General features: G+C 49.4%; 2 protein-coding genes across 29 annotated transcripts in view; one reads left to right on the top strand and one right to left on the bottom strand.

Annotated features, from left to right (window-relative positions):
• The window catches only part of HABP4 (hyaluronan binding protein 4), a 41443-nt gene extending 29829 nt beyond the window's left edge, over window positions 1-11614 (top strand). Inside the window, exons 6-8 of the mRNA XM_045372893.3 lie at window positions 4598-4769; window positions 8205-8390; window positions 10108-11614. Of these exons, the coding sequence (XP_045228828.2) occupies window positions 4598-4769; window positions 8205-8390; window positions 10108-10164 (415 nt within the window). The 3' untranslated portion in view covers window positions 10165-11614. The remainder of the gene's footprint in view (window positions 1-4597; window positions 4770-8204; window positions 8391-10107) is intronic.
• A 1488-nt stretch (window positions 11615-13102) lies between these two features.
• Window positions 13103-24237, bottom strand: part of CDC14B (cell division cycle 14B) — a 128523-nt gene continuing 117388 nt past the window's right edge. For 25 of the 28 annotated variants that reach the window (XR_010581662.2, XR_012424940.1, XR_012424946.1 and 22 more), the window contains one exon: window positions 20464-24073. Coding sequence is in view for 14 of the 28 variants with exons in the window: in XM_005582325.5 (XP_005582382.1) it covers window positions 24037-24073 (37 nt within the window). In the remaining 14 variants the exon portion in view is untranslated. Of the gene's footprint in view, window positions 13627-16097; window positions 16874-20463; window positions 24074-24237 lie in introns of those variants that run through there. The other 3 variants (XM_005582332.5, XM_074017970.1, XR_010581663.2) reach the window with 2 other exon arrangements.

The following is a 24237-nucleotide window of genomic DNA, read 5'->3' as shown; positions in this document are numbered from 1 at the left end:
TTTATCCCTGTTCTTTTCCTGGCTTACATTCCAATTTAAAAAAAATGGCCCAGTGTGGTGGCTCATGCCTGTAATCCCAGCACTGTGGGAGGCCAAGGTGGGTGAATTGCTTGAGCTTAGTTTGAAACCAGCCTAGGCAACCGGTGAGACCCTCCCCCACCCCATCTCTACAAAAAATACAAAAATTAGCTGGGTATGGTGGTGCATGCCTGTAGTAGTCCCAGCTACTCTGAGGGCTGAAGTGAGAGGATCCCTTGAGCCCAGGAGGTGGAGGTTGCAGTGAGCAGAGATCACGCCACCGCACTCCAGCCTGGGTGACAGAGTAAGACCCTGTCTCAAAAACAAACAACAAAAAAACCCTCTCTATCTCCGTCTGTGCTATCCGTATGTATTTGTGTGGTCTCCAAGGTACCGCACACCCCTCCTTGCTTTTCTCATTCACTCTGGAAGGCGCTCCATGGCAGTGTATGGAGGTAGTCCTCATTCCTTTCTTAGCTGCTATACTAGAATTTTTCACCAAGTTCTTCTGGATCGGTTTGGGTGGCTCCATTGATTTGCTGTTCCGGCGTCTTAGTATCTTTCAATATTTTTGCCAATATCTATTTGAGATCTCTGTTTTGATATTGGTATTTTTCCAGTATTTTATTCTGAAAATTTCAAAACACAGCAAAGTTTAAAGAATTTTATAGCGAACATCTATACTTACCACTACCTAAATACTACCATTTATATCTTATATATTCATTTTATGTAAGTATTCATCATTAATCCACCATGTTTTTTGACACATTTCATAATAAATTGTAGACATCTATATACTTCCCCCTAAATAGTTCAACATGCATATCACTAAATAGAACTTAATATTTGTTTACAGTTTCTTCTTCTGATATAAAATGTATATACTGTGAAATGTATAAATCTTAAGTGTAATTCACTGTTTTGATAAATGCATGTACTTGTGGAATCCAAACTCCTGTCAATATACAGAACATTATCAATCACGCCAGAAAGTTCCTTCATATTCCTTCATGTTACTTTTTCTTTGATGTTTTTTCTGCCATCGGCCTGGTATTGTAAAGTCACTGCAAATTTGTCTCTTTGGATGCTCTGTGGTTAGGCTTCTCTACTGATTTTGCTTATATTTTTCATAACATTGATCTGTGTAATTCTATAACAGAACCTTAAATTACATCAGCTCTTCAGTGAAGATACAGATTTCATTCTCTCCCCACTCTCCACCTACTGTTTTTTTTTTGTTTGGTTTTGGAGACAGAGTCTCGTTCTGTCACCCAGGCTGGAGTACAGTGGCGCCATCTCGGCTCACTGCAACCTCCACCTCCCGGGTTCAAGTGATTCTCCTGCCTCAGCCTCCTGAGTAGCTGGGATTACAGGCATGCACCACCATGCCCAGCTAATTTTGTATTTTTAGTAGAGATGGGGTTTCTACATGTTAGGCTGGTCTCGAACACCTGACCTTGTGATCCACCCGCCTTGGCCTCCCAAAGTGTTGGGATTACAGGCGTAAGCCACCGCGCCTGGCCTGTTTTTTTTCCTTTAAACACCTTCGAGATATAATTACCATATTATAGCACTCAAATCTCTAAGTATATAGGCCAGGTGCGGTTGTTCAGACCTGTAATCCCAACACTTCAGGAGGCAGAGGCAGGAGGATCACTTGAGGCCAGGAATTCAAGACCAGCCTGGACTACATGGCGAGACCCTGTCTCTACAAAATTGTAAAAATTAGCTGGGCCTGATGGCTTATGCCTGTGGTCCCATCTGCTCTCAGGAAGCTGAGGTGGGAGGATCCTTGGACTCAGGAGGTTGAAAGTACGGTGAGCCATCATCATGCCACTGCACTCCAGCCTGGCCAACAGAGTGAAACCCCGTCTCAGACAAATAAATGAATAAACGAATGAATGCATGGGTGAATGGTTTGGGGTATGTTACATTATTAATTTTTTTAAATTGCAGTAAAAATAAATAACATAAAAATTGCCATTTTTACTATTTTAACATATACAATTTAGTGGAAAATATACAGTTTAGTGGCCTCAGTAACATTCACATTGTGTGTAACCATCACCACCATCCATCTCTGGAACTTTTTTTTTTTTGAGACAGAGTCTTGCTCTGTTGCCCAGGCTGGAGAGCAGTGGTTCGATCTAGGATCACTGCAGCCTCCACCTCCCAGGTTCAAGCGATTCTCCTGCCTCAGCCTCCTGAGTAGCTGAGACTACAGGCACCCACCACCACGCCCGGCTAATTTTTTTGGTATTTTTTAGTAGAGACAGGGTTTCATCATATTGGCCAGGCTGGTCTCAAACTCCTGACCTTGTGATCCGCCCGCCTCGGCCTCCCAAGTGCTGGGATTACAGGCGTGAGCCACCACGCCCGGCCTTGTAGAACTTTTTCATCACAAACAGAAACTCTATATCCATTCAGCACTAACTCCCCATTTCCCCTCAGCATGTAGTAACCTCTATTTTACTTGTGCTTATGAATGTGCCTATTCTAGGTGCCTCATCTAAGTGGAATCGTTCAATGTTCCTTTTGTGCCTGGCTTATTTTAACTGTTAGCATCAGGTTTTCAGTTTCATCCGTGTTGTAGCATGTGCCAGTCTTCATTTCCTTTTTTTTTTTTTTGCGTATTTTTTGGTGATTTTCAAATCTACAATTTAATCCTTTTGAAGTGTACAATTCAGTGGCATTTAGTACATTCAGAGTGTTATGCAACCATCACCATGATCTGGCTCCAGAACGCTGTCATCATCCCAAAAGGAAACCTCGTGCCCATTCAGCATCACGCCCTATCCTCCCTCCCTGCAGCCCTGGCCGCCGCTCATCTGCTTCCTGTCTGTGAACCTGGCTCCTCTGAATAGTTCATGTAAATGGAATCATACACAGAAGTCTTTTCTGCCTGGCTTATTTCACTTGCATCATTTTTTCAAGGTTTGTTCAGGTTGTAATGTGTATTAATACTTTGTTTCTTTTTATTGCCAGATAATATTCCAAAAAGTCTGCCATATTTGGTTTATCCACTCATTAGTTAATAGACATTTAGGTTGTGTCCACTTTTTGGCTATTATGAATAGCGCTGCAGTGAACACTTGGGTTTAAGTTTGCATGTGGATGTATGTTTTCATTTCTCTTGGGTATAAACCTAGGAGTGAAATTTCTGGGTCAGAGGCTAACTCAGCTTAGATTTTTGAAGAACCACCAGACTGCTTTCCGAAGTGGCTACACCATTTCACATTCCCACTGGCAGTGTATGTGGGTTCCAGTTTCTCCATGTCCTCCCCAACGCTTGTCAAATGTCTTTTTGATTCTAACCATCCCACTGGGTGTGGAATGGTGCAGCTCTGTGGTTTTGACTTGTCTTTCTCTAATAGCTAATGATGTGCAACATCTTACTGCCTATTTGTATATCTTCTCTGGAAAAATGTTTATTCGGATCCTTGCCTTTTTTGAGGGGAGGGTGTTCATTTGTCTTAATTAAAGACAACTTGTATCTAGAATTCCTAAAGCATTCTTTTTTTTTTTTTTTTTTAAAGAGACAGTGTCTCACTGTGTTGCCTGGGCTGGAACACAGCGGCCATTCACACATGTGATCACAGCTCACTGCGCCTGGAACATCTGGCCTCAAGCAATCCTCCTACCTCAGCCCCCTGAGTAGCTAGGACTATGGGCATGAGCCACCACGCCTGGCTCTTCATAAAGGATTCTTTATGTATTCCAGATACAAGTCCCTTATGAGATATATCATTTGTAAATATTTTCTCCCATTTTGTGGACTGTCTTTTTACTTTCTCGATGGTGTCCTTTGTCGTATAAAAGTGTCTGCTGATGTTCGACGTATGTACTCTTGTTGCTTGTGCTTTTGGTGTCGTGGAAGAAACCATTGCAGAATCCAGGGTTAAGAAGGTTTCTGCCTAGGTTTTCTGCTAAGAGTTTTCTATTTTAGCTCTTGTATTTATGGTGTGAAGGAGGTCTAGCTTCTTTCTTTTGGTGTGGATATCCAGTTGTCCCAGCATCATTTGTTGAAAATACTTTTCATTCCCCATTGAATTGTCTTTGGCACCACGGTTGGAAAAAAAAATCAATGGACCATAAATGTGAGGGTTTATTTCTGGACTCTGAATTATTTTCTCTCGATCTATATTTCTGTCTTTTGTTTTCTTTTTAAAATTCATTAAAGAGGATATTTACAAAAGTATGCATTTATGAGCCACTGCTTTAAAACTTCTGTTTATGGTTTCCTGTATTTTATTTCAGCTCGTTTTCCATAATTACCTCGTTTTGTCTGTCATGGAGTGGTGAAGTGTAACGTTAATGTCATCAGGATGGTGATGTTCCCATTTTTCAAAGATTGCTTTGAACACAGATAGGAAGTATTTTCTGTTGGCAGTGATAACATAAAATGTTGAAAATGAAATATGGAAGTTTGTGAGTCAAAGATTTTCTTACCTTACTTGCATTTGAAATGCAGTACCACAAAAATATGCAGAATAAATGGTTATAACTTTTTCTTTAATAACGTAGACATTTTTATACCATCAAAAATTATTCTTTACGATTATACATCTCTTTATAGAATTCCTGAGTTGGAGGTAGAAGAAGAAACCCAAGTTCAAGAGATGACTTTAGATGAATGGAAAAATCTTCAAGAACAGACCAGACCAAAGCCTGAGTTTAACATCCGGAAACCAGAATCCACTGTTCCTTCCAAAGCAGTGGTGATTCACAAGTCAAAATATAGAGATGATGTAAGCATTACATTTCGTATGTAGAGGTAATATTTACTTTTACCTTATTGGAAGTGAAATGGACCTTTCCACTTCTATCTTGAAAATGAAACGTTAGTAATTGGCGCTTTTGTTTCTAATCAGAGATGATCTATGCCTAATTTTACTGTATCTTTATTGTTCATTAAGAAAAGGAATTGAAACTTGATGTATTGAGAGCAGCTCAGAGCAGTTAGAGGAACAGTGTGTCTTCTACTCCCCCTGGGGCTGTGCTGGGACTGTACACATACTGTGTGTTCCTTGTATTTCATTTTTCTCAAGCGAGAGTTACAGATTGTGTCTTGTACAGTTCAAAGTTATTCAAAGGATAACTACACTCTGTTTTCCCTGATCAGTTTACTTGACTTTCAACTCTGATTTTTGATGAGAGCGTTTCACTATGAGTAGTTGATGACGTTTTAAACTGTGGTTGAGGTTCCATGCTCTTCTGACGCCTTTCCCGTGTTGGCTCAGCAGCGATGCGCCCCTTGCCTAACTGCAGAGGTGGCAGGAAATGAGGCCCCGAACTGCCTGGCTGCTTGGTCAGGCGACAGCGGCCAGTGTGCTGCGGGGGTTGCAGGGAGCTCCTCCGTGTTGTGAGGCCTCATTGCTCACGGCTTCCATCCGGCTCTTCTCAGAAGCTTCAGTTTTGCAGGGAGAGGTGTCGGGGAAACATCCAGCAGCATGTGTTGATAGGGATGCCACTGGGTCATTGAGTCTCCTACTTAAGTTATTGAACTTAAGGCAAGGTCCACTGAAGCGTTCTCATTATGGGATTTGAATCTGGATCGTTCCGTTACAGCTTGATACCAGTCGCTGTGTCGAGGTGGGAGTGAGCGGGTTCTTCCTCTGTGGGGTATTAGTCATTGATTTTCATGTGGAATCTCAGGAATGTGATCCTGTTGTAGAGTTGTCATTTACACTTTGGTTAGTTTCATTTTCTGAGTGAATACTTTGATTAGGGGATCATTTAAGTTACAGGGTTCTTGGGAAGCCAAGGCAGGTGGATCACCTGAGGTTAGGAGTTTGAGACCCTCCTGGCCAACATGGTGAAACCCTGTCTCTACTTAAAATACAAAAAATAGCCGGGCGTGGTGGCGGGCGCCTGTAGTCCCAGCTACTCAGGAACGGTGTGAACCCGGGAGGCAGAGCTTGCAGTGAGCCCAGATCACGCCACTGCACTCCAGCCTGGGCGACAGAGTGAGACTCCATCTCAAAAAAAAAAGATACAGGATTCTCTCCCATCCTCTTGTTTTGGTCAGTCCAAGCTGTAGGAGGCCTTACTAGTAAGTTTTGAGCTGTTCCACAAGAAATGGCTTTTTGTAGACATAGGTGGCCAGAGCTTTATTTCCTTGGCAATCTCCGGGAGGTGTTTTCTAATTCCATTAGCTAGCTGGGTTGGTTCTTTGCCTGTCCACTTCCTTTGTTCTTTTTTGTTCTAGGCATTGTAAGTAAAATTTTCTCAAAAACAAATGTGCTGTCAGGATTGAAATGTGCAGCTGACATGTTAGGTAAAAATAGAAGCTGCTCTTTCTTAATCCACACCAGATTCGTCCTCCCTGGCTCCAGAGGTCTCCCAGAATATTTGAAGCAAGTGGGTTAGCTGAGTCATCGAGCTTGGTCTCAGTGAAGCACACATCTTGGTCCTTGTTAATCTTAAAGGATTGAAGCTTTTAGCTAGGAATTGTTCTTAAAGCAACACAAGCCTGATCTTGGGTTCATCAGTTTACTTTGTTCTGGACACGCGAAGAGACAAAAGCACTAGAATACCTAGCAAAGTTCGGACCTAGTCACAACCCGGTGTAAGGCACTGGGCAGTTAAAGCACTTTGGCCAGGGCCAGCTGGAGCTGCGAGTGGAGCCCAAGCCTTCGTATGTCCTTAGACTGTGTGTCCACTCCCTGCTCCACTCTCCCGAGGCCCTTCCTGCCCCTTCCTGCAGTGGGAGGCGGCTCAAAGCAGGGCCCCCAGGAGACCTTCCCAGGGCTTCCCTGCTGAGTGCCAAACGAGGCAAGAGTTGATGATTCTGCCTGTCACTATTTTTTGTGTGTTTCTTTTTACAGAGTGCCAGTGCTCCTGGATTGTTTTTCTTCACCTTTTTAGCACTAAGCATCCAACTACCTAAAGCCTCTGCTTTATTTTAACCTGAGACCTTAAAGGGGACACAAATGTTAAGCGTGAAGGCTGCCATGAGCCTATGGCCTAAAGGTGTGGATGTGCTTGTGGAAACTTGGTTCCATTTCCTGGTTGTAGTAATGTTTAATGTTGTGGCACTTTGGAGATTCTCATCTGAGATCACTGACATATTTTCTTTTCTGTAGGTTTTTATTTTACTTAAAGTGGGTTTTTTTTTGTGTGTGTGTTTGTGTGTGTGTTATCCATTATTATGAGTTGAAGCCAAATCAAATTTGGATCAGATTTAATTAATTAATATAGTTGTCACAAGATAGAGAATTTTAATGAAAGCAGTTCTTAAAAAGCAGCTTGACTTTGTGCAGTGTTGGTAGAACACTCAGGTAACCATCCTTTGTTGTTTTTATAAAATTTCTCTATTTTGAGTGAGACTTGTTTATTATAAATCATGTGATTTCTAGCACATGGTATTTAGAGCCAGCACCCATGCTGAAAGGGATTTCTCTATTAAATTCTGGGACGGAGATATTTCCTTATTTATCAAAGCATTTGTGAACAGATAAGACAGAAAATAAGCAAAAATGAAAACTTTTTTATCTCAGCAAAATAGATATAAAACATGTATATTGTTTGCTATTATTAGTCATGCCGAATCTTACATCTTAACCTGCTCAGGTGACAGAAATTTGATCCCACTTGAGGCCGGGCGCGGTGGCTCACGCCTGTAACCCCAGCACTTTGGGAGGCCGAGACGGGCGGATCACGAGGTCAGGAGATCGAGACCATCCTGGCTAACGCGGTGAAACCCCGTCTCTACTAAAAAATACAAAAAACTAGCCGGGCGCGGTGGCGGCGCCTGAAGTCCCAGCTACTCGGGAGGCTGAGGCAGGAGAATGGCGTGAACCCGGGAGGCGGAGCTTGCAGTGAGCTGAGATCCGGCCATTGCACTCCAGCCTGGGCGACAGAGCGAGACTCTGTCTCAAAAAAAAAAAAAGAAATTTGGTCCCACTTGAAATCCTAAGTTCCAAGATGTTTGGATTAAGATTGTAATTGCAAGAATGTGGGACTGCAAACACACGGAACTCACTGTCTTGGAACTGGAACAGCAGGTGCCGTCCTCCTGTGTCCAGCTCTGCAGCCCAGGGCCAGAGACGCTTCCAGAGCGTGGCCCTGTCTAGCCCCTGACGGTGCTTTAGCTCCTGTGCAGCACATGGCAGCCACTAAGCCAGATGAGTGTGGGGATGGCTATGGACTTGTGCATGTTGGATGCTGTAACTGTGTTTCAGATGGTAAAAGATGACTATGAGGACGATTCCCATGTTTTCCGGAAACCCGCCAATGACATCACATCCCAGCTGGAGATTAATTTTGGCAACCTCCCTCGTCCCGGGCGCGGAGCCAGAGGAGGCACCCGGGGAGGCCGGGGAAGGATCAGGAGGGCAGAGAACTACGGACCCAGAGCAGAAGTGGTGGTAGGTGTCTGCATTATCAATCCCGAATGGTTTGCTGAAGGAAGTGAATCAGGACAGTGTCCCGGCCCAGGATGGTCTAGTTCAGAGGGTCATCGGCTTCTGCAGTGACTTTTCCTGTAGCTAGCGTGGGCCTGAGGTTGGGGATTTGGACGGTGTTGCAGCATCATGGACATCTTGGCTAGAGACCATTCTGGAGCCCTGGCTTCCAGGGTCTGCTGTGAGGGCACTCCCGGGATCCAAGAAAAACTCCCTCTCATCTGCATTAGACAAGATCCCCAGGCTTGGGACTGAACTGGAGCACCTGACATCTTGCTTACTGTGGCCTGATTGTATACCTTGGGCTCAAGTGATGCTGTCAGAGTGAACAGAATCCTTCCTAAGATCTCAAGCCCTTTGTGAGGGGACCTTCCTCAACCCCTCCCCAGCTCACTGGCCTCACACCGTCCTCAGCCAAGGCTGCCTGCTTCTAGCTCTCGACACAGCATGCCCCTTACCCCTGGCCTCTGCCTGCGGCCTCCGTTCATCCTTCCAACCTCACTTCCTCACAGGTTTCTTTGATCACATCTCCTAGACCGGTCAAGGTCTCGGAGCAAAGGAGTTTCTTTTCATTGAAGCCTGATCTCCGTGTGTGACTGTATTCCCACTGGTGTGGCTATTAGTCAGCGGCTGCTTTTGCTCATTATCAGTTTATGCAGTGCCATGCAGTGCCTGGCATGCAGTAGGTGCTTCCTAATGTGCTAGTGACACTTGTTCATCGGAAGTCAGCCCTGAGGCCCTGTGGCACAGACCCCTTGTCTGTGGCTGGTCTTGGCAGTGCTCCTCTGGCTGCCCAGTTCCCTCGCTCTAGGGAGCAGCCCCTGGAAGCGGTATCTGTGGTTTGGTTTTGCTTAAGCAGGAGCAAAAACACAATTTTTGGGGGGTGGGGGTGGGGGTGTATTTGGGGCCAGGCTGGAAACAGGGTCTATTCTGAGATAGGAAGCACATCCTCACGCCTTTCCTGTCGCAGACTCTGGCCCCTGCAGCACTCCGGGGCGTGTGCTGGGAACCGCTCTGAGACCCAGCGCCACCCGCCTCTTCACTGGCATCTGTCCCCACCTCCACAAGCTGTGTACCCCCCACCTCAGAAGAGCCCTCAGGGCCACCCCTGCCCCCATCAGGCCACACTGTTTCCCAGTCCGGGTCCTTGTTCCCTTTGCTTATCCATTGAGGTTCATCCCAGGGAGAACCTTCTCTTCCCACAAAACCTTGCCTGACCTTGGCGTCCACTTCGCCATCAAATTGCACTGGACGGCCCTCCTGTGGCCCCTCCCTCCCAGGACGTGTTAGTGAAGCTCCTGACTCGATGGTCCGTTTCTCCAGAGCCATGAGCTCCCCGAGGACAGGCACTGTCTGTGCCCCTCCTCCTCCCTCCAGTGCCTGGCACGCAGTAACCGTTCCATTTACTCGATGCAGGACGTGCCCGTGCAGAGCCCCCCAGTAAGAGCTTGCAGGACATAGGAAGGGAGGCAGCTCCTTTTTCGAGGAGACCGGAGGCCTGTGTGGGAGGGGAGCTGTGCTTTCCTGGGTTAGCAGTGACCTGTGTCTCTCCCCTTCCCACTGTGGATCCTGCCTCTAATGCAGGCCCCTCAGCGTTGGTGCCAGGCCCTTGTTATCCCACTGGGACCCTGGGAATGGATGAAGGGGCAGTGGATTTCAAAGCATGTCTTTTCTTCTTTAGATGCAAGATGTCGCCCCCAACCCGGATGACCCTGAAGACTTCCCTGCGTTGTCTTGAAAGCGCCCGTATCGCGGCACCGCGGAGCTGCACCCGTGGAGACTTTTCCAGCTGGGCCGAGAGAGTCAGAGTCTGAGAACAATAGATGTTGCTTTTCCCATGTTGTGTGAATTTGTCGCACTTTTTCAGGCTGGGCTGTTAGAGGGGCTTCTCCAGAGGCTTGAGAGCAGGCCCTTTCCCCAGCAGGTGAAGAATGGTGACTGTGTTTACTGAAGGAATTTCAGATGAAGTCCAGGAATAATGTTTACACTGTGTACATAAGAGATAGTATAGACTCCTCGGCGCGAGCGCGGAGGGAAAGGAGGTCGGCAGACAGACTCTGTGCAGACTCTTAGGAAGCCGTAGATTCCCGGAGGCTGTGCCTTTAGCGTTAGAGGAAACACATAGGACCGGAACTGTTCATGGAAAGCAGTCACAGCTGAGATTTCAGAGACCAAGAAATTAAACTACAATTGTACTTACTGTTTACTGGTAAATGTTATCTACTCTCCTGGGATATTTTCCTTTCTGGTTTTCACTTAACCAGTCATTTAAAAATCGCTATCGTGTAGCCACTGGCCACCACTCTGTGACACAGAATCCGAGAACGTGTTGATTTTTCATTGTGATTTAAACTACCTCCTGGTTTCTGTGTGTGCGCGCACACAGCTAGTGTTTGGGTGGTTTCTAGAAAGAAGATTAAGTCTATGACTTTAAAAACCATGTTATTCAACCTGCCAGTCAAATGGAAAGGGATCGTGGCAAAAGCAAATATCGCATCCTTTTCTTCCGCAGAAGCAGAGTCAGGTCGGCAGCTGTGTGCAAAGGCCTCCGCCTTCGGCTCGGGCACTGTTGTAGATAACTGGTATTTATTAAGCACTGTGAGCAGTTTTCCTCAGTCCTGGCCCCAGTTCTAGAGCTCCTCTCTATGACTTTTGGTGAAAGTTTGGGGTTGGGGGTACACCTCAGAGGTTCAGTAGTTCACCCACCTGAAGTCCCACGCTGAACAGAGCTGGACCCAGAGCCACACGCCCAAAAGCACACACTGTGCTGGGGAGGAAGGAGGCCTAGGAGGGCCTGCAGGTCCAGGCAGCTGTAGAGCTGCTAGAAGCTGGGGTGTTGCTCTCCCTGCTTTCTCATAGACACCACAGGTACTGTCTGCCTGTTGTCACACAGTTCATATGCTCGCTTGAGATGGAATCTGAACCTCGGTCCCAGGATCTGTGCTTTTTCTCACTTTGCGACACTATCTAAGGTGGCTTTGAACTGGAAGCCAAGTGCAAATAAAGGTTGGTATTCGCTCCTGACTTTGTGTAGAGAAAACAGTCCTTTGGTTACTCTCAGGCCACAGCAGTCAGTCAGGATTTTGTTGAGTAATCAAAGCTGAATCCGTACACGGTAGGGTCAGTTAAGGATGTTTGCTTTGGGTGACAGCCTACTTTTGGTCTCTTATTAAATTATTATCTGAGTACTAAGGTTTATCAACTGAGTGTTTTCTTCCTTTTCCTGGAAAAGGCAATGGATGCAAGCGCCCTGATTTCCAAAATCTGAACCTAGCTGGTACAACATCAGGGCTGGGTCATGACTCAGTGGCTTTGAAGCTGTCACACTGTCATTTTGCCTAACCGTGGCTTTGAAGATTAGCCAGAGCTCGCTTTGAAGAAACTTTCCGTCAGTGTTGTGAATACTACTTGAAAAGCCCATAGCATTTGGTTTAATGTTGCAGTTGCAAAAACACTGACAGTTCCTATCGAATAGAGCTGTTGAGTCATGTGACTGAAGACGGTTTTGGGGAACCCGGTGCATGTTCTGAACCTGTAATGGGCAATGTTTGCTCACCAGGGCTAGCTCTTGCTGACTTGGTCCTGTGCCCGGATGTAGGGGTTTTGTTTGCGCTCTTTCTGGATTGTGCCAGGTTGTACGTAGCCCCAGGTGCCCAGAGAAGCCAGGGCAGACAGAAGCGAAGGGCAGGGGGTGTAACCGGCATGCCGTAGGCACAGTCAGATGGGCAGGGGGTGTCAGCAGCATGCCGTAGGCACAGTCAGATGGGCAGGGGGTGTCAGCAGCATGCCGTAGGCACAGTCAGATGCAGAGGTGGCAGGACCTTTTGGACCACAGTGCCGCGGCAGACCCCTCCGTCAGAGGAGCTTGTGACGTGGGCGTGGACATGTCCTGGGGCAGCGCACCCTGGGCACCACGTTTCTGGCGACTTAGACTCAAGCAGATTAACCCCATGAAGGACGCCCATGAGGGTTGTCGTCCCCAAGTCTTCTGAAAAGTGGAGGTCAAGCAAGTTTGAGTTGGTTAGCCAGGCCCAGGCCGGACTGGATCATGTCTGAACCAGGAGTTGACTGCTGGGCCTCAGGGGTGTCTGAGTTGTGCCGCCAGGGCAGCTCCTGAAGACTTAGCTCAGGGGGAGGTCCTGGAGCTGCTGCGCACAGCCTGGCACCAGGCCGGGAAAGCCGCCCCGCAGTAACTGGGCTGAGGAACCAGATCCTCTAGAGATGGGGGTGCTTGGCTGGGCGGGTAGGTCACGCCTGTAATCCCAGCACTTTGGGAGGCCAAGGCAGGCAGATCACTTGAGGTCAGGAGTTCAAGACCAGGCTGGCCAACATGGTGAAACCCCGTCTCTACTAAAAATACAGAAATTAGCCGGGCGTGGTGGCGGGTGCCTGTAATCCCAGCTCCTCAGGAGGCTGAGGCAGGAGAATTGCTTGAACCCGGGAGATGGAGGTTGCAGTGAGCCGAGATCGTGCCACTGCACTCCAGTGTGGGCAACAAGAGTGAGACTCTGTCTTTGGAAGAAAAAAAAAAATAAAAAGGGAGGTGCTGCCCGAGAGGGAGGGGATCAGTACTCGACTTGGGATGAAAGCCTAAGCTGCCTGTCTGACAAGTCTGGGAAGAGGCAGCTGGACACACTGCTGCCGGTTGGGAATGCCTCCGAAGTCAGATTTGGATGCTTTGAACAAGAGCCCGCTAGCCTAATGTTGCTCATGAGCCTTTGGCATTTTCATTCCACGCAAGGCGGGCCCCTCTGAGCCAGCCACCCTCCTTCCCTGTGCTGGTCAGACCAGACCATCTCCTTCCGTTACCAGCAAGTCCACGTCATCCCAGTGCACGCGAGCTTCATGGGAAAGACGTTGCCATCCTCTGAAACTGCACTGCACGGTGCTGGCAGGTGCTTTGGAGCAGCTGGGCCTGTGTCTCCGAAGCTGGGAAAGGCAGCACGGGAGCTGCCTGTGCCCGCCCTGTTCTCAGCAGCACTGGGCCTGTCTGCCCTCCACGCTGCGGCCTCTGCTGTAGATGCGGAACATAGATTTGCTCGTTTCCTTTGGCTGCTGCTGTCTCCTCTCCGCCTTCTGCAAGGATCATGGCCCATGTGAACAGCTTCCCTGAACCCCCCGGACACTCATGGGTGCTTCAGACAACCTGGGGTGGGCTGAGGGCATGGGAGGCTTTGGCCTGGCTGTGTCCCACAGGGGCCTGTGTTGTGGAGGATGAGGAGGTGTGGAGAAGGGAACGAGGAAGGAAAAACACAGGAATATTTTAAAACCTTGTTATTATCAAATAGGATACAGATAAAAGTCCAAAACTAGACTGGGCATGGTGGCCCACGCCTGGAATACTTTGGGAGGCTGAGGTGGAAGGATTGCTTGAGGCCAGGAGTTCAAGACCAGCCTGAGCAACACAGTAGGACGGTGTTTCTACCATAAATTTTAAAATTAGGTGGGTGGCACACACCTGTAGTCATAGCTACTCTGGGAAGGGGCCGAGAAGTTGAGGCAGGAGGATGGCTTGAGCCCAGGAGTTTGAGGCTACAGTGAGCTACGATCATGCCACTGCACTCCAGCCTGGGTGACAGAGAAAAACCTCATCTCTTAAAGTGCAGAACTGCCTTGTAACCATGTTTTCCTCCAAAGCCTGGTCACGTGGACCATGCTGATCACCACCTCATCCCACCACCTCATCGCTGTCCCCAGTCACTCCCCGCCACGACCCCAGGTGCTCCCCTCCACGCCAGTGCTGCCTTTTGAAAGAAAAGTCTTCTGAAGGATGCTCCTCCACCCACCCGCTTTCCCCCGGCACCTACGACAAAGCCTGGTGACCCAACCCACCCGCTTTCTCCCGGCACCTACCGGAAAGCCTGGTGACCGAACCCACCCGCTCCCCCCCAGCACCTACCGCAAAGCCTGGTGACCGAACCCACCCGCTTTCCCCCGGCACCTACAGCAAAGCCTGGTTACCAAACCCACCCGCTTTCTCCCGGCACCTATGGCAAAGCCTGGTTACCGAAGGGGCAGAGCATTTGCTTGACAGCCTGGGAGTCCTGTCTTGTCATGCCTTGTCATTTTATAGTCAGGCAAGGACGCTGTCTTCCTTGCTGCCTGGCTACTATTTAGGGCAGGTAGAAGCTGAAACGAGATTCAGTCCCTGAGCCCCACGTCCTTTCTACACACTCCTGAAATTTCCAGTGAAAGGACCAGTCCCTTGGGCAAAGCTGTTAGGAGAGGGGACAGGAAAAGGGACGCCTGTACCTCAGCAGTGGATGAAAGGAGATGTGGAGTGTTTGCCGTGTGCCTCTGTGCTCAGTCACTTTCCGAGCCATGTGGAGATGGCCATGGTGCCTAGCAGGGTACTGCACACCACAGCAGTGCAGAGGGGCCCCCCTCAGGTATTCTCCATGCAAACGGGATGGGACTAAAACTTGGCTCCTTAGGCCTAAGGGCCTAGCGGCTCCTGCCTGCTTTGCCCAGTCCAGCTTTTCTGCACATCTCCTGTTGCTCCTGGAAAGCCTCTGCCTGGGCCACAAAGTTTCCTTGGACTCCAGATGACAAGAATTTCTCTAACCAGATTGCAAAAGGTTCTCGCACCCCTCACAGCTACACCTGGGCCAATCAGGCCTCTGTGGGGAGCAGCAGGGAACCACTGCCGTCTGAGCACTGTTTCTTTCTTCCTTTCCTTCCCTTCCTTTTCTTTTTTCTTTTTTTTTTTTTGAGACGGAGTCTTGCTGTGTCGCCCAGGCTAGAGTGCAGTGGCCGGATCTCAGCTTACTGCAAGCTCTGCCTCCCAGGTTCACGCCATTCTCCTGCCTCAGTCTCCCAAGTAGCTGGGACTACAGGTGCCCACCACCTCGCCCGGCTAGTTTTTTTGTATTTTTTTTTAGTAGAGACGGGGTTTCACCGTGTTAGCCAGGATGGTCTCGATCTCCTGACCTTGTGATCCGCCCGTCTCGGCCTCCCAAAGTGCTGGGATTACAGGCTTGAGCCACTGCGCCCGGCCCCTTCCTTCCTTCCTTTTCTTTCTTTCTCTTTCCCTTCCTCCCTCCCAGGTTCACGTCACTATCCTGCCTCAGCCTCCCAAGTAGCTGGGACTACAGGCGCCTGCCACCTCGCCCGGCTAATTGTTTGTATTTTTAGTAGAGACGGGGTTTCACTGTGTTAGCCAGAATGGTCTCAATCTCCTGACCTCATGTTCCACCTGCCTCAGCCTCCCAAAGTGCTGGGATTATAGGCGTGAGCCACCGCACCCGGCCTGAGCAGTGTTTCTTTACAAACCTGTGCCCAATCCCAGAGGGCGGAATTACATAACTCTGGGAGCTCAAAGCCATTTGTAAGGTAAGGAGTGCCTGTCGTGTGGCATCAACTTGTACGTAAACCCCACAGGGCTTCTGAGAGTCTCAAATGTTCTCAGACACTGAGGTAGGGTAAGACGTTTCTCCTCAAGAACCACCACCGTGCAAAGGGACTGACGGCACCTCCAGCAAGGCTGCCCTATCTGGGCACCCGTGTTGTGTGCTGCCCACCCCCCAGGAGCTGACTCACATTGACTTCAGTGTGCCTGGCACTCAAGTTGTGCGATGAACAACCTGCACAACTGTCCTGGCGGCCCACATGGATACCGGCCACTGGTCTTGCGGCAGAGCAACAGTGAGGAAAACAAAAGTATCCGAGGCAAGTTCTAAGTGAACTGACCACAACTTGCATGTTTTGCTGGTGAGAGGATGGAGGTGGAGCCAGCGGTGATGCTGGGGAAGTTTTCAGGAAGAGGGAAGGTGGATAGAAAGAAAGCAGGAGACATGGGAACGCCATGTGGCCTTTGAGGGACATGCTTGGGGAAGCGGGTCGCTGTGACCAAGGTAGAAAGATGCCCCGGGAATTTTTACGGAGGCTCCCTGGCAGGGTGAGGCTGCGGGGGTGCTGCTGATTGATGAATAGACCCTGCCTTCACTGCACACCTCCAGGGGCGCCCTCCACACAGCATCTGTACACACAGCACACCTGGGGTGTGTGGCCACAGCCAGCAAGCCAGTAAGTTGACCTGTCCATGCAGCCTTCAAACATTTGGTGCGAACTTTTCTGGGGAGATGGAGGGGCCTCAGCGTCCATCAGACCATCTCACAGGGGCTCCCAGCCTAAGAACGTGTCAGCAGCACGGCCCTCTGCGCCTGGAATGGGCCTGCTACCAAACCAGGGCGGGTGTCAGCCTGGCCATTCCCAACTCAGTCACGCCCGGGCCCACCTACAGGAAGGCCCTGGGCTGACGGCTCAACGCCCAGCGGAAGAACGAGGCAGACACACCTGCTGCGAGGCCTCAATTGCACCGGAGAGAACTTGCGGTGGGCCACGGGCGTGTCCAGGAGAGCCCTTCCCCTCAGATCTAGTCCCTGTGGATCCCCAGCCAGATGAGAAGCCGGTCTAGAAAGGTGACAGCCTGGGACAGCCAACCATCGCTGGAAAAGGGAGGAGACGGACGGGGCTGTACTCACCGCCGCCACAGGGCCTGCCTCCGGGCTTGAGTTTGTGTGGACGGCAAGGGCTTGTTTCGCTGGCCTCTAACTCTCAACCGCAAGGCGAACTTGGGTTGGGGCCCAGAACGGCCGCGAGCCGTCACCCTCCAGCCTGGCCAGTGAGTGCTGAGCGGACACAGCGGCGGCTCGAGGACGTGCCACCCGCGGGGCTGCCAGGGCGCTCCGTGCGTCTCGCTCCGGCGGGGTCCCGGCTGACCCCGCACTGCAGGCGCAGGCACCGGGGACCCCGCAGGCTCCACCGCCCCGGCCACCCTGAAGTCCCCGCTGGAGGAGGCGCGGCGGACCCGCTCCGGGGACCCCGTCTCTCCGAGAAGCCCCTTCCTCTGCCCTCCGGCCCCAGAGACAGCAGCGTGGCGGCTTCTCTGTCCCGTGTGCTGCGCAGGACAAGCGGCCCGGGAGGAGGGAGCCGTTCCCGGCGGGGGGCAGCAGCAGCCCGGGCCGGGGACACGCGTGGGGCCCGGACCGTCCGCTGGCACCGAGTCGGCGGGTGCGGGGACCCCAGACACGCCGCGTTCCCCGGAGTCCCGCGCCCGGGAGAGCGGCCCCGCCTGAAAAGACATCTTGGTTAATACAGAGACACGCCCAGGGCCAGGAGAAGCCACTGTCCTCCCAGTCCCACCGCTACAAAGCCCGCGGCCGCCCTCCCGCGCCGAGTCCTTCCCCCTTTAGAAACAGACGTGGCCCCGCAGAGCCCCCGCGGCCGGCCGGGGCCCCTCACCCGGGATTTCGGTGTGGACAGAGCACGCTCGTCCCGAAGGCGGCAAAGCCAGGCAGACCGGCTGCCAGAGTCAGGCGGGGTTAGAGGCGGGAGGCCCCCCACTCCCACGCGGGCCAGGGACCCCCGAGGTGCTGGGGAGGAACCCAGGAGGCTTTGCTCGGGGGGACCCATTTCTCCCCCAGTAAACGGATAGGGACGGTGAGGCGCGGACGGAAGGGCAGGCTGTGCCAACCGCTTGGAAGATAAAAATGCCCCAAATCAATGTGGAAAAGCTGAAGCCAGGACGACACGCAGGACAGTGAGCGCGACCCACGGCGCTGAGGCCCGCGTCCTGCTCTTAACTAACAGCTCACCGGCGTCACAACAGCGGCTAACGGGAGAGGAGCGGGCAGCGGCGACTGTGCATTTTCACTTCTCCTGGACATTTTTGTTATCAGGCACAAGATATATGGCTCTTAGCGTGTGCCAGACACTTGTTCTCAGCTATGAAAAATATTAACTACTCATTTCATCCTCACACAACCCTGTAAGATGGATATTGCCATCCCCACTTCAGAGAAGGAACGGGTTTAGGGAGCCTAAATCACTCCGCCCAAATCGAAGTGGCAGCGCTCAGGTTTGCAACAGCCTGGGCCCAGAATGCACGCTCTCAACAGTTCTACCGACGCTGCTTTTTCACAGTGTGCAGCAAGAGCTTTAACATCTTACAAATTTTTGACCCAGAAATCCCCTCTGTAAGAATTTATCCTAAGGAAATAGCCAGCACCGCCCAGGAAGAATTTCTGTAGAACAGGGATGCGGTGCGTGGCCGACAGCCGGGAATGCGTGACAGCTAGTCAGGGCACACTGCAGAGGAGCTAAAGGTCGTGTTCTTGGAGAATTCCTCCCTAGCTGCTCCTTTCCAATGCGCCCACAGCTGCATTAGACACACGGAGGAGGGAGACAGCAGAGTGGGTGTCACACTCCCCCAGCTAAGGCACAGCCATGTACTTCTGTTAAATCAAATGCTAGGCGCTCACTAGTCCAACTGAAACACTGAACCAAGTGAGGCTCGGCCAGTAGATCAAGGGTCCCCAAGGCCGCAGAAGTGGCGGAGCTGGGGCAAGACACGCCCAGTGGGACTTTCTCTTTCCACAGCAACTTGCATTTCAGTCCATTGAGAGGCCGCAGACAGGGGCCCTTGAATCTCCTCTCCCATGACCCAGGTTTGCCTTTGAACAACGATTCTCGAGACTTACCTTCAATGCGTGGGTCCCCGCTTCAAGGCAAAACAGTTTACGTGACCTCTTTTTAAATGTTTACACCATTACCCATGCATAAAATTATGCTGCAGGTACCAAAAATATCAGAAACTGAGGGACCGTAATCTGCTATCATTCTTTCCCCAATTCTCTAGAGAAAATGACCTAAAATATATGACAAAGTAGTGAATTTAAAGACATACCCCGACACTGTTTTAAGCAATTTCCAATTGTTATTTTAACTCCCATACTAACTGCGAAGGTAGGAATTCTTTTCATTTCCATTTCACTTACGCAATGGAAGCAGAGGGGATCGGCACATCCCACACATGATGGCTGGGCTCCGGTCAGATTGGCTGTAGATGACAGGGAAGGAGATAAGTCTCTTAAGGACCTGGGGTCCCCGCAGCCTGCTGCTTCCCCCCGACAGGCCTGGAAGACAAAGCCCCCCAGGAGGAACAGGCATGCCTCGTGGCTTCCTCTCAAGCACTGCCTCCAAGCCAGCCCCTTGGCAGCACTCAGGGACTTCCCGGAGCAGTGTGGTGGCGCCAGCTGCCTGAGCTCTAGTGGCCTCAGGGGAAGCCGTGGAGGGGCAGGGAGAGGCCACAGCTCCCACAGAGCCAGCGTCTGCAAATACACAGTCTGGAGGGTCATGTGTGGTGGGGAGTCGGGAGAGGGGTGAGAAGGCCAGTCTCTGGTTTTTTACTTTGGACACTTGTATCCCAGTGTGAATTCAAGCACAGCTCCTTGGGAGAACTGGATAGAACTCAACAGAACACAGGGTCTTGAGTCTCAGCAGTGAGTTGTGTGTGAGGTATGGACAATGGGCCCTTGGGGTCCTGCCCGGCACCAGAGGCAGGGCAAGTAGAGAGCGGGGGGCTGGCATCTGGGGTTGGACCGCAAGCTGGGGAGGGTGCTGGGGCCGGTGCTGCCTGACCTTGGCAGGCAAAATGCCCTGCAGGATCCCAAGGGCCTGACTTGAGTCTTATCCTCAGAGGCCTCCAGAAAGTCAAAGCTTTGTGTCCTGTGAGCTGTGCCAGGGTGTGAGGAATGGCCTGGCAGCAGGAGCGCCTCCAGTTCACCACCTTACCTACAGAAGGGGGCTGGACTAACTTCCAGATTCAAACGCTAAAGCTCTAACCCCAGCCCCTTGAGATGTGGCTCTATGTGGACACGGGGCCTTTAACAAGGTGGTCAAGTTACAATGAGGCCATCAGTGGGCCCCAATCCAATCTGACTGGTGTCCTCTTGAGAGGGGAGTGGAGGGGAAGAGGCACCAGGGCCCCGCAGGCACTGAAGAGAGGCCCTGCAAGGAGGCAGTGCCTGCAAGCCCAGGAGAGAGGCCGCTGGAGAAACCAAGCCCACCCACAGCTTGATCGTGGACATGCAGCCTCCAGAACTGTGAGGAAACGAACTTCTATGTCAGCCATCCAGTCTGGGCGGCCGTCCTAGAAGACTTACACAGATGCCATGTTACCTCTGCTTTATGTTCTAACCCACTGCCTACCAGAATTCAAAATGCCTGGTAAGTAACACAGTGAACAAAAAGGCTGTTGGGTTAATACTTTTAATTACATGATTGTAATTATACAATTTCCACTATTCGATATTTTGTATAAAACCAGTTACAACTCACAAGATTTTCCAATGTGACAATATGTATCAAACTACACACATATGCAAAGTTTACAGGCCATTAGGAAGCTTTATCTTAAAAATACCTTCAGGAAAATAAACATTCATTCAACCAGTTCTCTTGGCTTTAAAAAATATGATTAGAAATATACACTGTAAAAAAAAATCAAGACAATGATTGATCACTACTGATCAGTTACATTTTAAAACTTTTAATAATCTGTACATGAGTGCAGGTTAGATAAAAGTCTGCAAATTATTAATAGAAAACTGCAGTACTATCATTGGATGAACATGTCTGCTGACAATTCTACCAGGTAATTAAGGAGGTAATTTCCTACACAGTATAGGTGAATTGTCCAGTCTTTAAGCACATCTGGGGTCATCTCCGCTCAATGACGTGGAGAATACCCTGATGTCGGGAAACGGAAGGGCAGCAGCCTCTCCAGGGCAGTTTCAGCGGGAGAGAACATTTCAAGGAACAATAAAATAGGTTTTAAAAGTTGCTTTTGATGAGCACTGCTTTCCAGAATGCAATAATGATTCTTTTTTTTAATGTAGAAACAGAAGCCATGTTAAGAACAGACATCCAATGAGTGCACTGCCTCTGTGGCTCGGACGGTGACGGGGAAAGGGAATGCCTCAGGACAGTGGGCACACTGGCCGCATGACAATGCTTGGGAACTCCTCTAAAACTTGCCTAGGCCCAAGAGAGAGGTAGCAATCACCCTGTGAGAGGGCTGGAGGGGAGGGGAGGAAGGAGGTAGGGGGCAGGCTAGGGGCATCAAGCTCAGAACGGGGGAGTTCTGGAGGCCGGCAGGGCTCTGCCGGGAAGCACTGGCCACGCCAGGCCATTCTGCTCTCGCGAGGCGCCGCTCCCCACCAAGTTCTATAAAAAGCCAAGTCCGTCCGTACTTCTAGGAACCCAGTTTTGCAGATGCTCTTCCTCCGGACCATCCCTGACTCTTGATAATTTTGAGTCCCCAGAAAGCTTCAAGGGCACCTAAAAATATGCACTTCTAATTTTAATTCCATTGCAAACTGTCCCGGTGTACTTTCAGGGCTATTTAAGGCTCTTAAGTTAAGGGAATCTCTCCATCAGACAGACACAGTTTCATGTTCCATAGCAACAAGGTCTTCTGTAACAAGGACTCTAAGTCAGAACCCCAGAAGATTCTGGGTGTTTGTGGTTTCATTTGGGGAAGAGGGGAAGCATCCACTCTCATTCATAGCAGGAAGAACTTTCCATCCCTCAGACCGACACTTCCTGGATTCTAGAGACGGTCCCCATAAGTGTAACACTGTTGCTATGCACAGCTTCCCAAGTCATTTGGTTATTACAAGGAATGCTTCTTCACCAAATCACAAGTTTTCTATGACTAATTTCAGTGAACCAGTTAAATAGAAGGATTTTTAGAAAGAGCCACAGTGATAGCAATTATAGGTGGAAACCTGAGCAGGCAACATGAAGAGGCAGTTTATAAAATGAAGAAGGAATGCGGTTCCGCGGACACCCTTCCTTTTCTTGGACGAAACACCAGGAGGCGTGTCCGCCGTGAGGGAGGCAGTACTCACAAGAGCTGCGGCGCCTACATTTACTTGTTCTGACGGGACGAAAAGCCAAACTAAGAAGGGATCAGATGGAAGCGCGATTTTCACAACTACCTGGATTATTATTTATGGAACGGATGGCCTTAAAAAGGGTAAGGGGAAGAAGAGGTGCCCTGAGAATTCAATGCTTTATGCATGGCACAGTTTGAATATTTATATTGTCTCAGCTCAAAACAGCAAAAGGAATGTACCTCCTCCCACCCACATCTTACTGAAGAGTGGTCTTCCCACAGCCAAGTGGGTCTTTGTGCCTATTCATTTCCAGGGACAGAAAGCCACTGTTTTTCTGTGATCCAGTCCCCAGTGTTTAAAAGCTGGCGTGACCCCACCCCATAGTGCCTGGCAGGGAGAGTCGCTTGTTTGGCTGAGAACACGGCATCTTCCGTCTCTCCTGATGCCGGTTGTTTTCACACTTTCTTCCAAGAAAGTGCACCAAAATGGAGGCACTGCCTTTCAATTCCTTTCTGCATTAAAGACTTTAACTTGTTTCTTCCAACTGCTTTAATTTCTTGAAGTTTTGTGAAAAAGGCAGCTTCGTAAAATGGAGTTGCCTACTAGACCTGGCGCACGCCTTGTGGCTTAGGAGAGCGTTTGCTTCTTACCGCTGTCAACATCTCGGCCCTCCATGCTCCCAGCACAGGCAAAAATGGGTTAACAATCATTAAACCACCCACTGCTTGTGGAAGGAACTGAGGTGAGTACTAAATATTCTTTTATTTTGCCCCCCTGCTTTTTTTTTTTTAAGCAGCAAATCAATTCTGTTTCTGTGACTGCTTCATGGCGCTGACTCTGCTGTGTTCCAGTAGGGTGGGGGAGAAGGCGCTCTGCAGAGTTACTGGTTGTGTTCCCTAACCAAAGGCAACAGTGAGATCCAGAAGCAGATCATCGTCACTGAGATCGCAGGCCGCGTCAATGGCCTTAGGCTGATCTCATAAGGAAAAAAAAAAAAAAAAAAAAATCCAATGTTACAGAGAAGGACTCTAAAAAAGCGGTAACTTTTTAAGCCGACATTATTTGGGATTGCTGTTTCCAAGGGGAATAACTGACAGTGTGTTTCCTCCATGCAAGGAAGGAAATATGATTTTAATTTGTATGACTGGCAACCAAACAATGGGCAACGTCCCAGTTCTTCAGTCCCTAAAGGACAGAAAAAGCAATGACTTGCAACATCTTCCAACTCTGAAGTCAGTTTCTCCTCCTGAGTCTTCTAAAACTACCATTAATATTCTCTTGCAAGTTTTAGGTTACCAAGGTACCACCTGGTCTTACAACATGCAACAGTATTTAAATGTGGTTTTCACAGATTCTTGTTAATAAAGCACTCTTTGGTGGAAGACAAGCAGCTTGGGTACTTAACAGAGTTAACATTACAACAGTATTACAAATAGGTGAAGATGATTAAGCCAAATAGTATCAAATTACAGAAAGTACCATCTCAGTAATGCCTTTTGTATCTTTATAAATTTTGACACAGGGTCACAAGGTGAACAGAAAATAAATACATAAAAAACCTCCATCAGATCCTCAACTCTTCTGAAGGCCAGCAACTACAATGATTGCCATCACAGAGACACACGTGCACCACAGAGCAACCCGCTCCCTGGGAACCAGAGGGCTTGGGTATTTACACCTGAGACTAAATTTACAACAGCATTTTTGTCATTCAGCCTGAGACCTGGGCCCTTCTCTGAGTCATTCGCTTGCACCCAAACTCAAAGTTCATTATTGAAACTCCAGCGGACACTTTCTCCATTGATCAACTTCTTAGGTGGAAAGCAACTAAGGCTTTTGCAATTTTGTTTTGTTTTCAAATTGTGCTAATTTCTGTTGCAGTTTTCAGTTCCTAGAGTCTTCCTTCAGCTCTGGTCACAGGTTTTTACTTAACGCAAGACTGTTTTAGTCCTTGAAATGGAGAGACTACGGGGAAAAAAAAAGGATTTTTACCATGAAGTTTACACAGCGTCCAGAGGCAGTTATCAAAGACAAGGAGGGCAACATAATAAAAGTGCTGACATGCTAAAAAGTATACGCTTGCTGTGAGTTTCTAATGACAAATACTTTGGAGAAGACAACACAATATC

This window comes from Macaca fascicularis, chromosome 15 (genome assembly GCF_037993035.2).
Source record: "Macaca fascicularis isolate 582-1 chromosome 15, T2T-MFA8v1.1".
In the NCBI taxonomy this organism is placed as follows: domain Eukaryota; kingdom Metazoa; phylum Chordata; class Mammalia; order Primates; family Cercopithecidae; genus Macaca; species Macaca fascicularis.
This window is presented reverse-complemented; position numbering and strand designations above follow the sequence as displayed.